The 15610-nt window shown below is 41.5% G+C and overlaps 1 protein-coding gene across 1 annotated transcript in view; it reads right to left on the bottom strand.

The window, feature by feature from the left end:
• The window catches only part of EFCAB6 (EF-hand calcium binding domain 6), a gene marked incomplete at both ends in the record, with an annotated part of 105122 nt that extends 101895 nt beyond the window's left edge, over positions 1 to 3227 (bottom strand). The window contains 2 exon segments of the mRNA XM_080342524.1: positions 2990 to 3085; positions 3087 to 3227. Of these exon segments, the coding sequence (XP_080198650.1) occupies positions 2990 to 3085; positions 3087 to 3227 (237 nt within the window).
• Between the last annotated feature and the right edge of the window lie 12383 nt (positions 3228 to 15610).

The raw sequence follows: 15610 nt of genomic DNA, 5'->3' as shown, positions 1-15610 counted from the left end.
CTGAATTCAGCCTTCAGGAACTGCTTCTGAAAAACCTTATGCATTTTTGTCCATATTTGTATTTGTGGGGTGAAGTCCCAGAAGCCAGTCTCTGCCGTCATTTTAGCCTCTGAATGTAGTGGGGTTAGTTGATTGAGTTTTAAACAGAGAGAGAAAGGAGCTCTCACAATGCAGCCTAGCAGAACTCCTGGAAAACAGCACCTGCACTGCCCTCCTGTGGTGAAATCACATTTATCCAGGCCCCGGATCTCCAACAAACCCAACAGTATTTTCACTTCTCTACATTACACACAGTTTCAGTGCAGTTCTCTGACAAACTAGCTGGCCAAAAGACAAGATCGTCTAAGCGTGATCCTTACTTCCCACATTTTACTGAGTCTGAGAGGAAATCAAGAGTAACATCCCATATATTCTCCTTGAACGTTGGAAGAAAATCCAACCCTGAGCGTACAAAAAGCTTTACCATTTTATTATATTGCATGTAATAAAGAAAAGATTACCCTTTGATTCCAGGAAAGATCCCTCATTTGTTATTTAATTAGTTTTCACTAATTAATTAGGATTTTTTAAGCTCCCTTGTCTCTCTGGGAGAAAGTGGCTTAGGTCCCTCCCTTTTTCTTCTTTTATTTTGCTGCTCCTCTTCTTCCTCTTGCCTCCTTTCAAACTCCTAATCCCATTTTTGTATCCTCAGTATTACACTCCCTCATTCTCTCTTTGTCTGAGAGTTTCCTTAGCTTTGCACTTGCTGGGAACAAAGTTCAACTGGAATTTACAGAATATTTTTGAGGCAACTCTATTGAAGGCCAGATCATACAAACCCACTGGAAAAACTGAAGGAAAAGGATTTTCCCTGCAGATCCCCTTGCAGAATTTCACCGTTTGTATTTCATTGCGGGGGGGGGGGAGCGGTGTGGTGTGAAAAATATTTAATGCTCCACTAAGAAAGTTACTGTGAAAACACAGGAGGATTTTTGTAGTTTTTGTTTGTTTGTGATTTTTTTGTTTGTTTTGTCTGGGTGGGTTTTTTTGTTGTTTTTTTGAGGGGTGTGTTGTTACTGTTGTTTTTGTGGGGGTTTCTTATTGGGTTTTTTTTTGGCGTTTCTTTTGTTGTTGTTTGGTTGGTTGTTGTTTTAGATGTAGAGTGTGCCTCTACTTTCCATTCTACTTCTTTGAAGGTAAGAATCCAAACTTAATCCCAGTTGGCACACAGCTGGTGTCTTCTCAACTTCATTATTGAAAAATTACTTGAACTGGAAACAAAGACCACTGTGAGTTATCCACTCCTAAAGGACCGAATCCCGAAACATTATAACTTGCCCATTAGTGGGTCCCTTAGGTTAGTTCCTATATTTCCCTTGAAGACATGTCAAGCTGAGTCATATGTTTTCAAATCCCTATTAAACTGAATCAGTTATCATTTCTTTCATACACATACACAACATACACAATAACGTTCATGTTTAATTTAGAGAACAGACTCATTAGTCTTCAAGGTTCATATTTTTCCAGTAGCAGATCAGTGGCTTAGCAAATCATTTCTTTCCCTTTGGCAATAAAGTAACATTCCTATAGCAACTATGCCCAATTACATGTACAGAAAAAGCAATTTTAGAAAAAAGTACATCGTATCTCTATGTCAGCAGAAGCTCACATTAGCAGCTAGATTCTGCCTTGAGAGCTAGACAGCTCACAACTGATTCATGACTACATTTAAGAGCAATTTGACTACATAATATGGAACACTTACTTACCTTTTGAGCATGCTGGTACTTCTGGCAATTTTTGTGGACTTTTTGACAGGAAGTCAAGATATGGCACAGTAACTTTGCCAGTATTTGGGATTTGTATTTCAATATACATGGATAAGTAGAAGTCCTACAGTGATATCAGAATTTTTAAATACTTCATTTGCATTACTCAGTCTTTTCTTAAACAGCAAAAATAAATTTATCCTATAAATTTGTGTTTGTTCTGTGTATTACACATTACTACTTCTCAGCAACTTGTTTAGAAGAGCCTTTATTTAATATCTGATAAACCCTTTTCATAAAATTTACAACTCACAAGTCTTTCAATCATATAGGATAAAGATTTCTCTACTAGCTCTATGATCTTTCACATGTATATTTGAAAGTATATGCATTCTCATTAGCCTCACTGATGCATCTTTCTTTTGTTCCAAAAGACTATTAAATGTGTTTCAGGTGTATGTGCATCCCCCAATGGAAATTTAGTATTAGCAGAGGATTTAACATCAATCTTAGCTGAAATGGGCTAAACCCATTACAGAGTGACTAATATAAAATGCAAATGTAATAGATCAGTTCATCCAAATTAGACAAACAAACAAGATTCAAGTACATTAGGAAAAAAAAAAAAAAGCTATATAGAACTTAGTCACCTACACTTTCAGGACAAGGATTTCATTGTATAATAGTACTGGTGCAGATTGTGCATCAGAATCCTGCCCCGCTACCCCCACCCGCCCCAATATCATATGAACACCCAACGTTCCTTCAGGTCCAATCTGATGATGGATCTTAAGGTAGCAAATACCAAAAGTGAGCTGAGAAACTCCCTGTTCAGACAAAAAGCAGATGGTCTATGACTCAGAGTTCACAACCTAAGGTATCCATATTCATAACACCGCATGTATGTGCATTTAAGCTGTGAGCTCTTTAAAAACAAACACCCCTGCAAAAAAAAAACCTCCAAATAAACAAAAAACCCACACCGAAAAAACCTGCCAGTAAATTGCAACTCTTCCCAATAGTGAGATGTGCCACGCAGACAAAATCCTCATGTAAACATACCAATCATCAAATGTAGCTCACATTACTTCTGCAAGTTTTCTAGGACTGTCACTTCAGCTACTCAAAGAAGGTTTTGACCATGTCTAGCAGCTTTTTGACAATATTGGTCTGGAAACTGCTCCTGTTGAAATTTTGCTCTTGGTGTAAAGAGGAACAGCCTCTAAATGATTATAAACAGCAATGACGTAGCATATCTCTGTCAGCACAGCATCAAATTCAGCTTCTGCTAGATGGAAGAGAAAGGTTTCGATCACTCTTCTGAATTTGCCTTTTTGTGACTGTCAGGGTCTGACCAATATCAAGTATCTGAAATGATTTTTTGAGTTCATCTTCTTTTTCAGCTGTCTTTTGAAGTAAGATCTGCCCGCTGTCCCAGGAGAATAATGTGAGATCTGGGACAGAGAACACAGGCATAAATATAAAGTATATTAGGCAGTCATCAGATACTCTTAAGTCTGGCAGAATCACATATTTTTCTGAAGAGTTCAATACAAATCAGTTCATTTCTAGGAATACACAAGTAAGTCTGTTATTGTTTGTCTACTGATTTGAAAGCAAAAAGTAATCAAACACAATTGTAAGTATTTAAATAAAAGATTCCAAGGTCTTTTTCTGCTACTCCAGTCAAAATAGTATATTGGAGTATACACTTAAATTTTACAGGTTAAAAATCAATAAAGTTCCAGTGCACAGATGTGTTTCATGACAGCAGCCCTCCCACTTCAAAATACAGAGATGATCTCTTCACCCTGTAAAAGTGAGACACTTTATTCAGTTATTTAGCTTCGGGTAGAGATATCAGGTAATAGTGGGGTCAGCATTTATTGCCTGCATATGGAGTGTCTGGCTGGTAAGTATTTTAGTAATGCCAGCCCCTTTCCCACTAAAAGCACAACCAGCAATAGAAAGTGGAAGTGCCTGACTGTGCAGGGATGCCTGTTATTATATTACTTAAGATACCTCTGGCTTTCATTAAACCTGAATAAGAACTAAACAAGGACCAAAAGATTTGGCCTGATGTTTCCTTTGGATTCATAATGAGCCAAATTCAGCCAGTGCTATGAGCATTTAATTAGCTTCTACTTGAATCAAAGGAGGTTTTGCACACAAAACTGAACACTGGGGCAAGTTCATAGGCATTTAAGTTTTTTTCCAGACTTCGGTCTAGGATCTGCTCTTAAACAAAATGTAATTGCCTTCAGAAGAAGCTTTATTTACAAAAAACAAGATAGCAACATACAGCTTTTTTTTGTTATTTACAGCTTTGCTGCATTTTTATGAGAGCTAAATTTTTTCTTATGCTCATCCTTTCATACAATGAAAATATACAATCGTGGACACCTTGCACGTTTCATTTCAACTTCAAGCCATTTCAACAAAAGAAATGATTCAAATTCACAGCTGGATACAGCTTTGGTGAAATCAATAGAGCTGTCACAGCTTACTCCTACAATGAGTCTGACCCTAAATCTAAAACCACATGGCAAGGAGAGTAGGAAAAGCAAAATGAACAGTGATGGAGGAAGCCTTGCATGATAATAATTAGAAACTTCTTGCAAGAAGAATGTTCACATTGGGATTAAGGGCAAATGCATACTTGATTGGAACAAACTATAAATCTTACTGTTCCAGAAAATTAGCTTTCTCTGGTAAGTGTATAGTCATTTTAAATGAGTTCCCAAAGGATAAGATGTATATCACATCTGATAATATGTTATAATTGGCATCAGTGATCTTGTAGTGACTTCAGAACAGAAGTGAGACAGCGGTTCCAAGAAGGCATCTCTCTCAAGTTCCAATGGACTTCAGAGAAGGGAAGAAAATAAAGACCCTGTTTCGTCACATAGAAGCAGGAGGAACAAGAGTTGGGTGGGAAGGACCATGGCTCCCTCTACCACCCTCTTTCCATTAGTAGGACTAGACTGACTTTGTTCATGTCCACAGGACCCAACAAACATGGTGTATTTGTGGCAGATAACTTATCTCAAAGTAGTGAGGGAAATGTGTCCCAAACCCTGAATAGCACATGGGCTTCTTGGCCGTTGCAACTTGCTGCATTGAAAGGCATCACTGAACCCCAAGCAAATAGGACAGAAAAGACTGAGGGGAAGATGCCACCTGCAAGTTACACAGTGTTTGTCCTCTGAGCAATAGAAGGATTTCGATTTAAAGTCTCAAGAGTGTGAACACTTAGACATCAGTACAAACCTGCAGCTGATTTAGTTGAGCACTGCCTGCTGCCACACAATGATGTTTTGTTTTCTGTAGAATGAGGCCCTGAGGTAAATGTAATTCCATGAGAGGAGGGGTGCAAGGTGCTGAGTTCTGCTACAGTTGTCACTCTGGCCATGGTCTCCCCTGGGTTTAAAACAGGATTATGAGAATACATCCGGATATAGAACACAAAAAGAAGCAGTGTGGCTGGCAACAGCAACAAGAGAGACAAAAACTGATTTCTTGACGCTAGATGGATGATGGGGTCAAGTGTACCCTGATGAAGTTTGCCAATGACACCAAACTCATTGGGAAGTGGACACTTTGGAAGGGAAAGCCACCCTGTAGGATGACCTCAATAGGCTGGAAGAGTGGGCTAACAAGAACCTTATGAAATACAACAAAGACAAGTATAAGGTCTTGCACCTGCGAAAACATAGTCCAGGTTGGGATTCTACCCGGCTGAGGAGCAGCTCTGTGGAAAGTGATCTGGAGGTCCTGGTGGAGAAGAAGTCAGTATGAGTGACCAGTGTGCTGTTGTGGCAAAGGCCAACAGGATATTGGGGTACATCAACAAGGGCATCACCAGCAGAGATAAAGTAGTAGTTATTCCACTCTACTCAATGCTTGCCAGGACACACCTGGAATACTGAGTTCAGTTTTGATCCCTGCTATTCAAAAAAGATGTGGACAAGCTGGAGAGGGTCCAGAGAAGAGCCACAAAGATGATCAAAGGACTGGAAAGCCGCCATATAAGGAAAGGTGGAGACAACTTGGCTTGTTCGGCCTTGAGCAAAGAAGGCTTAGGAAAGACCTCATCACCATGTTCCAGTGTTTAAAGGGTGGCTACAAAGAAGATGGACACTCCCTTTCTACAAGGAGTCACATGGAAAAGGTGTGAGGGAATGGGTACAAGTTACTCCTGGGGGAGTACAAGTACTCCTGTGGAGATTCTGATTGGATACAAGCAGGAAATTTTTCACTCTTAGAACAATCAGCCATTGGAATAATCTCCCCAGGGAAGAGGTGGATTCCCCAGCACTGGACACTTTTAACATTCAGCTGGATAGGGTGCTGAGCCAGCTTGTCTAGAATGTGCTTTTGCCAAGAAAGGTTGGACCAGATGACCCATGAGGTCCCTTCTGACCTGGTATTCTGTGATTCGATGAGATCTAATTTGCTGATAAAAATATTGACTGAGATACTTCTTGCTGACTAGCAGCAAGCAAATGAGAGGAGTTCAGAATTTCTGAGGTTGTGCTGGGTACCATTTCCTCCATCAGCCATTTCAGATATCCAGTTTAGAGTAGGAGACTAGAATGGTAGACTAGATCTTTTACCAAGTAACACAAAAGTATCTCTGGAAATGTTTTTGGCCATTATATTGAAGACCATGCACATTAAAGTACTCTAAAAATCTTTAAAAACACAACCTTTTAGTTAAGAAAACTTGTTATTTTATTAAGCAGTATAGTTGCTTAGATATTTATTTAGACTTCTAAGCTTTTGCAGGAGAAATATGCATGTACCAGACACCAGCTGATTACACTAATTACTCTGTTTTATGAAGAGCTATTATTAATTTTCCACACCCAGAAATCTGAGGCAAACTGCACTGTAAGTGTAAACAGAAGAGCTAACTGGGAAAATAACTGACAGACAGAGTATCACATGGCGTATGCAAGGGTTTCGTCAACATGTCTCACTGGTGACCCGCCAGGCGATGTTACACCGTTGGCATCTGCTCCATGCAACCATGCAGCTCCAACAGCGCCTGCGGTCACAAACACTCTTCTGCAAGCTCCTGGTAGGGATGTGGAGAGGTGACAGAGCTCAAAACTTTGGGTGATGCCACTCTGGGGCTTTTGAAGGTATGAGGGGGCATTTGTCCTTGCCCACATGGAACACGTTTTGAATGCTGATAAAATAAGGGTGATTCAGGTGGTGGTGCTAGCACCCAGTCTTTTCCATACCATTTTACAGTCATTAGTCACACAAATACTTTCAAATATTGGCAGTCTTATGCACTGGATCACAGGGTAATTCTACTGATACTTATGTAGTTAACCCAATCAGACACCTCAAAGAAAATATTTTAAAAGGCCTTGTTCTACTATTAAAAACCTAATTCAGAAATTAAAATTTGGTTTCTCCCCAAACTGAGGAGCCGTCAGAGAGCATAACATATTTCCACCTCTCTCTGATATGTGCCAATCAATTGCACCTTGCACAAGCCTTTCAGCTACCACAGTATAGAAAGCAAATGTTAGCACAGGGAATTCTATGACTTGTAGCCTTCTGAAAATGCAGCATGCTGTGTACAAATGATGAAAGCTATGCAAGGAGGCTCAGATAGTCCTATGTAAAGGGAGATGAGAAGTAAAAAAAAAAAAAGCAGACATTGAACAGCCAAGCGAGAAACAGCAGGACAAGAGCACAGCTTACTAGTCCTCTAGCAAAAATGCGGCACCGTGCAGCATTTTACACAGGCAGAAAAGCCCTTCTGCCCCCTACACGCTGCCTCCCTCCACCCCCCAAAAAACCCCAAACCCATAACCACCACAGTTCAAATCTTCAAAGGAGAGGAAAAAGAAATAACATCTTTCTGACAACTTAAGCAATCTTATAGCCACATTATCAAACAGAAATGAAATAGATCCTAGTAGACCATCCCCACTGCTTAACATGTGGCAAGTTAAACAGTTGCTGGGTACTGTCACTGGGCACTGCATCTTCATCCTCTGTACACTCAAATTTTTGGAATAATCTCTGACTGAGTTTTGACCCAAGCTTGGGTCAAGCAGCTTCTTGGGCACATTTGGGGTGTCAGTGAGGTCAAGAACCATCCCCAAGGGGCAGTTAGTGTGCAGCTATCCTGTTTCAAAGGGTAAGAAACATTTAACTGTCTGGACATGGACTATTCTATGCCAGTTCTGCTCAGTGCCAAGAAGCAGTCACATGCACACTTAATTTACTAGCACAGCCTATCTTCAGTATCAGCCTATCAGCAGTAACCCCTGGCAGATGTCCTAGGTCTGTAACCATCTATTAAAAGAAATCAGCCTCCAAGTGTTCTTTCTCCACCATTCAAGTGGAAAACAACCATTTCTTTATCTGATACATGGCTCAGTGTCATCATTACCACAGTCACTTGGCTGATGCACTTGCAGTGCACCCGTGCAAGTTTGGCTCCTTAGAAACAATGAACAAGGAGGGTCCATTTCTCAGAGACCAAGAGCTCAAATAAATGGGTTCTGGCTGCAAGATTAAACCCATCATAAATAATGGAAGACAATAAGTGTGTTTGAAACAAACAAACATACACAAGCTGATTCTGCCTTTGCCTCCCCAGACACCACCAAGCTCCACCTCAGGTATTAGGGGTTTGATACTTGATGATTCTGTGCCAGCCCTTTGTACCATGCCCAAGCCAGAGGGAAATTCATGGACTTTTCAATACTATTCTGCCCTTTTTATAGGTTCAGCAGACATATTTAAATCAATTTGTTAGCAAAAGGACCGTTCAAACAGCTAAGGCAGCAACAGCTATGTGGCTCAGTATCTAGGCTGCAACAAGAATATGGTAAGTAGAAAAACATCCTGCTGCTGCTGAAGTAATTAGCAAAGCTTTCTTTGACTTCAGAAAATCAGGATGGAGTTCTAAACCACTCCTGTACAAAACCAAGTGCAACTGGTATTTTTCTGGACTCTAAACACTTTCTGGTGGAAGCATATGTCCACTTTGCCTACTAACAGCCAGCTTGGCTTTCTTAGCTATCTTTCACAGACCCTTCAGAAACAGTTCGTGGTCCATAAGAAGTCCATAAACTGAAAGATAGAAGATTACTGATACAGAACAACTGAATTTAAAGTTTGATCAGATAAAGAGCCTGGTTCTCTTCTCACGTACACTGCCTTTACACCTGCAAAATATCAGTGCTTTAATCAAGAACAACTTACCTGCACTGAATAGGTCCTGATTTATATGTTACTTGGAACTCATGCCAGTGCAAAGTCATAAATCAGATCCATTGCTTATATTTTTAAGTACACTCCTACTAGTCTGAGGGCCAGATCCTCAGTTACCATAAATCAGAATAAGTCTGCTTGTTTCCTGTCTTCAGAAGAATTACAGCATTTATAGCCACTAAGGGATTTGGCCCTCATTTCTTCTCATTTCAATAATTTAATTGATAAGAGTTTCCCAAGTGTCTATGCACCAAGTTCCTGCATCTGCGGCATGTTTTTCCATAGTTACAAGATGGGTGGATCTCACAAATGATATAAAAACATGTTTCTGGCCACTTTAGATAGGAAATTAGAGGCAAATTCTAACTAACAGGATAATGAGGATCTGTTATAGTGTTTCAGTCAGACCTATGGGACCACATCCTTTTTCTTAGAAGAACAAATGAAGATCTAGAATAGAATGCTTTTTCTATTTGTTTCTGAAAGCTTCACTAGTTTGTAGTGTGTTTGGCAAGACAGAAAGACTCATCTTCATTTTCTCTTAGGTCTTTTTTTTAAAGCCTAACACATTTTATTTTATGTAACCTAACGTAAAAGGATCACTGTAACCTCATCCTTTATTTCATTTTATTCCCCTCAAAAGAGTGGCAGTCTCTGCAACTGTCAAAGGCCAATCAAGGCTATGAATTCCGCCATGCAGATCAAGGGCCACAAGCTTGTGGCTCTGGCACAATTTGTTGTTCTCATAATTGGGTTATAGCAAACAACTGGCAGCCAAGCCACATCAGAGTATAAGCTCCTGTGTAATCTGAAATGAGCTACCAGAGGCTTCCATGGTGTGAAGGGTTGACCTGGACGGGCTGCCAGATACCCGCATAGCTGCACAGTCACTCCCTCTTCTCAACAGGACAAGGGGAGAAAAGAAGATGGAAAAGCTCATGGGCTGAGATAACAGGAAAAATCACTCACCAGTTACCATCACAGGCAAGGCAGACTCCATCTTGGGGAAATTAATCTAATTTATTGCAAATTAAAAATAGACTAGGATGATAAGAAACAAGGGCAAAGGACCTAAAAACACCTTCACACCACCCTTTTGCTCCTTCATGGGCTTTCCATAGGCTGCAGTGTCCTTCGGGGCATGCCCTTCTGCTCTGATGTGGGGTCCTCTGTGGGCTGCAGCATGGATATCTGCTCCAGCACAGTCCTCTCTATGAGCTGCAGTGAAATACCTGCCTCACTGTGGTCTCCTCCAGGGCCTGCAGGGGAATCTCTGCTCCAGCACCTGGAACACATTCTCCTCCCCTCCTTCTTCTCTGACTTTGGTATCCACAGGACAGTTTCTCACATTTCTTTCTTTCCTCTCACTCCCCTCTCCCTCAACACAGCTGTGCTGCATTGTTTGTTTTTTTTATTTAAAACCCTTTCTTAAACACCCTTTCACCGATACACCACAGCTGATGGGCTCACCTGTGCACCACAGTGGGTCTGTTGGAGCCAGCTGGAAGCAGCTGTGTCTGGCAAGGGGCACCCCCTGCCCTCTCCTCACAGAGGGTGCCCCTGCAGTCCCCCACTACCAACACCTTAACATCTACACCAAATACACAGAGCAAGTCACCCTGAAACCCAAACAATGGGTGAAGCGGGGGTTTCCTGGCAAGTCATTGTTAGATCCTACTTCACAACTCTTCCTGGAGCTCTCTGTCTCTGAGGCACGCAGCATCTTTGTCAGTGTTTGTTAGCCATAGGAAAAATTCTGGTATGTAAATCATAGACTATCCACTGTAAAGATAGTGTCTTCTCCTTGCCTTCCTCTTCTTACCTCCCTAGCTCCAATCATTAAGTCCGTAATTCACATTCTCAGTCTGCAGTTGCTACTTCTCCCTATACTTTTTCCAATGGTTTGAGGGGGAAAGGGTAATTCTAGTAATATCAGCTACTTAGACTGATTTTGCTCTGCTCAGAAGACGACTGAAGAAGTCTTCTCACTTCACACAATCTGGGGGAAACAGTAGTAGCACTTACTTTATGGCAAATGCAAAACAGAAGCAGATAAACATGAAAGCTCTCTGGAAAGAACAACCATTTATATACCATATCCTCTCCTGCATGTAGGCTGTACCTGTGTGACACACTAAGGTAGAGCTTTCTGGATTCCAGCACATGTATCTTTCACACAGACAAATCACTTCCAAGGGTCCTGCCCTCTAAAAGGCCGTATGTTATTCAAGTGGCTGAGCATGTTCACTTGTTCCTGCGTTTATCAAACAAGATGGTACAGCTGGAAACACCTTCAACCGATCAGGCAGGCACGTGGCACCACTCTAATCTGTGCTAATAACCATCTTGGTTTTCAGCAGATATAGAAATGGGCATTCCAAGATTCGATTCTGATGAGTAACACAAAAGACTGAGATAATCCACAGGATGTGCATTTAATTTTGCAAAGAGAATTGTATATATTATGAGCTCAGGCGCAGTGTGTCATTTTGTATCCCAAAGGCAGAAATTTCCCCAAAGTTAAAGCCAACCTGCAACACATCAAAAAAAGAAGTTCAACAGCACACAGTCTGCCTCCTCTAGTGCCCTGTCCTACCTCAGAGTGTAGCAAGTCATTCTGATTATCAGACATCCTCTAAGTTGGGCTACAGGGACAGACTACTGGTCCACAAAGGTCCTGAACTATAATGCTTCTCTGGTACTTCAGAGAAAAGGTGAAAGAACTCGTGGCAAACAGAACTGTGGAATAAACTACATGTAAACCAGATTCTTCTTCATCAGAGGCACTTAGGGATGGCCTCTCTTCTAAGATAATTTCTTTTCTTTCTTTACTCCCCTTGAACACAACAGCAGAGGATTTCAACAGCCGCACCATCTTCTCTTCAACCCAAATCTGACGGAGCACAAAGTCCAGAGGCACCTTTCCCTCCACCCTTGCAGAGAGCCCCCGGGCCAGCAGAGTCCCTGACCCCAACCTCCAGAGCAAGCCAACTGTGCAGCCTTGGTTCAGGCAGTGCTTGCCATTAGGTGACAGAAAATTGAAGTGATTACTTGGAGTGATCCAAGTTGTCCCTCATGTAGGGAGGCAGGTGCCCCCATGGCCATCCCTGGAGGCTCTGGTGGCCATGGCCATGGTGTGACTGCTGGCCAGGCCCAAACTGAGGAGCAGCCAAGGAGGTATTAGTACCTGCTTGCCCAGTTGTTGTGTGAGTGGCTTATGTTTAAGGTTTCTTGGAACATTTCAGTGGGAAACTGAGCCACTTTGATTCAGTATAAAACATACACTTTCTCATGGTATGGTGATCCATGTAAAGTATTGGTAGGGCGTTACTGTCACGATTTAAGCCCTTTTTGTTAATTCCCAAAGGATTGCATCAATTACTGCAGGCCGACATAAGAAAAGAGGCCTCATTCTAAGGCCTTCCCTAAGCTTTGGTGTATTTTTTTTTTAATAAATTGAATGAAATTTGTTGAAAACCATATTGTAGCTGTTGTCTGGAAAAAATACAGTCCCTTGCAGAGTCTAGACACACTGGCCATGCATCAGCAATTAACTGATAATGCTTTCTATTTTCAAAAGCCCATGAACAAGTTCAGTATTTCAGTAGTTCTTGATGTAGACTCGTGCCCTGCAGGGCACGTTAAAGCTTTGATTCCCACAAACATTTGTGCATGTAACTCAACTTTCATGTGATCCCTTTGAATTCAGTGGTAGTACTCATTTAGAGACAATAACTTCAGCAGAAGTAAGATTGCAGGAGTGTAATGGCTATACATAGCATCATTGTTATTGCTAGAAAAAAACCCAAAAAGAATAGTTTTGAAATTATTTCTTCATTTTGAAGACTTCATGTAAACTGCTACAGATTACTGAGTAAAAAAGTGACCAAATGATCCATACTTGCATGGTTAAAATGTTAACAGCTTGAATTGGGCCATATTATATTTTTGTTTACACTCTTTTTCATCTTGTTTAGAATACAGAGGGTTACATAGATCTTCAGTAATAAAAGCAAAGTCAGAACTAGTTTTAATCTCTAATCTCCACTGGGATTTACTGAGGGAACAATGAACATATCCAAAAGGGTTTCGCTGTTAAGAGAGATCAAACCCTAAGCATGTGTGGCTGAAGGAGAGTGGTTAAAGAACAGAACTGGAAACCCACTGTGGTCACGTCTGTGTGTAAATCCTAGCGGTGGCAATGCCAGGAATTGAAAGCTTCCTGCAGCATTTCCAGGATTATCTGTTTCAGTAGGGTTAGAACTGTCTTTTTGTGGGGGAGGGAGGGGTTGCAGAACAAGAAACAAGGTGAAGAAGCAATCAAGAGTGGTACATAAATACCCTGGTGTCGAGGATTTAGATTGCAGGGTGACAATAAAACCCTGGTAGATGTATTGTTAACCTCCTCCCTCCCCACTTCCCCCTTTTTCCCCTCCCTCTCCCCCCTTCCCACTAAGGACAGGTGATCGGGAGGGAATGAAGGACAGAGGGAAGAGAGCTGGAAAAATTAAAGATGTTTTACTAATGCTACTAATAAGAATAGAGAAAATATACAAAATATACAAAACCAATCTTGAAAGTCTCAGCAACTGCAGAGCCAGCACCCAAACCGGAGCTGGATTCAGTCTCTCACTAGGCCTCAGTTCACAGAGACAACTAGCAAGGTCCTCTCCTAATGTCGGCCATAAGCAAAAGGGATGAAGAAGGGCAAAGGAGGACGAGATCCTCGTGATCTCCCACTTTACATGAAGTATTCACGTGAATGGAATGTTATACACAGTTGGTCAGTTTCTTGGTCACCTGTTTCTCGTTGCCCCTCTTGCGAGATGTCCATCCATGCTTATCAATAAGTTTGCATTCCATTGCTATGTTTACCAAAACATGTGTCTGTTTCTCCAGGAAAATGCAGCTGATATGAAAGCTTTAGCTAACAGGCAAATTCACTAAAAGAGAAACTTGTTTTTAACAAAACCAGGACACCTGGGAAAAGTTAAAATCTGGAGTGGTGCAAGTTTTGAGTAGGGAATATTCATCATGAACTTTGCTTCCTCTGGTAAATGGTTATATATATATAGAGAGAGAGAGAGAGAGAAAGAAAGAGAGAGAGAGACCCAGCCATTTGATTATGTGATGAATGGGGAAAAATAAAATACTGTCTTCCTGATGGAGCTTGGAATCTAAACCTTTTCCCTAGTTGTTGTTTTGTTCTAACTGGTTCACTTGTGCTGAGTTCCTAGAGCTCTCACTTTACAGGTGACTGTTTTCCAAAGCTGTAAGAAAGCAGATGTAAGGCTGCGAGGGCTGAAGTCTCAGCGCACTGTTACACCAGCTGTGTTACTGTTATCTGCGTGTGAGGATTAAATTGTCGTCTTATGTTCAGTGCTGGCAAAAGCTGAGTATGTGACAGAGATGGTGACAGTGGATTTAATGTCTGGGTGGCAGTTACTTTGAATATCACTTGTACCACACATATCAGACAAGTCGGCATATTAGCGGTAGAGCTTGAAATTGGTCTGGGCGCTCAGCTGCCGTTACATTACTGTTATTTCTGCATCTTGCACGCTGTCACACAGCATGTCATACTGCAGCACTGCCTCCTACAAAACAACTTTCCTTCCAAAAGTGGGTTCTAGTTAATTCACTCCATGTGGCGGCGCAGGTCTGCCTCCCCCTCTTACTGAAGGACACAACTCTACCTTTATATACTGTCTTTTACAGGTGAAACTTGGTCCATATGTGAAATGGACTGTTCCCCAGCAGAGGCAGCATCCAGCCGATTGCAGAGCTCTTTCTGAAGAGCTCTGACAAAGACTCGGGAGATCACCTCCAAGCCAGGGCAGCACCCAAGGACATGCTTTGACTCCTTGCAGCTGCAGTTAACAAATCAGCCTATTATCTGAAACCATCATCCCAACCAGTTTTAAGTTAATGTGTCAGCCTGTAAATTAAAGCAGCTGAGGAGCCACGACATGTTTGTTTCTGCTGTCTCTCCTCCACGGTGGCAATTCCTGGCAGAGTGGACAGCTAGAGGTGGCAGCTTCTAAAATCACTCTAGTGTGAACTGCCAGGGCTTATCATCTGTGCACAGTGAGAAATCCAGCAAAAGTTGTTGCTTGGCTTTACAATATTACTTATTGATGAGGTGGCAAAATCCAGAAACATGGTACTGAAACAGCACAGCTTACCAAAAGAACTTCATTTAGGTTCCTGCACAAGCAGGGAGTACAGAGGCTTTTCCTTTCTTTTCTCTATTTGATTGGTGTGAACAGCTTCACTGTTCCTAAAACCAGCTTATAGTCAGGAGTCCTACACTGCTAATAGTAATTCCTACATGTTGGGGTCCTAAAGTACAGAAAGGTATCCTGGATTTTGTAAACATTTCTCACATGCGTTTTTAAATACCACACAGCTCAGATGCTTTAAGAGGGAAGCTGGATGTTACACACACCTATGTGTGGTTCAAGCCTGAGATCTGGAAAGAGGTTTTGTTCCAGTCTGCCTGCACAATTTGCTGTTGCTCTCCCATCTTTTAGAGCAGGGGTGTGAAACTCCCTTTCACTGGGGGCCACATCAGCCTTGCAGTTGCCTTCAAAGGGCCAAATGTAACTTTAGGA

Source organism: Nesoenas mayeri, assembly GCF_963082525.1.
Source record: "Nesoenas mayeri genome assembly, chromosome: 1".
NCBI lineage: Eukaryota > Metazoa > Chordata > Aves > Columbiformes > Columbidae > Nesoenas > Nesoenas mayeri.
This window is presented reverse-complemented; position numbering and strand designations above follow the sequence as displayed.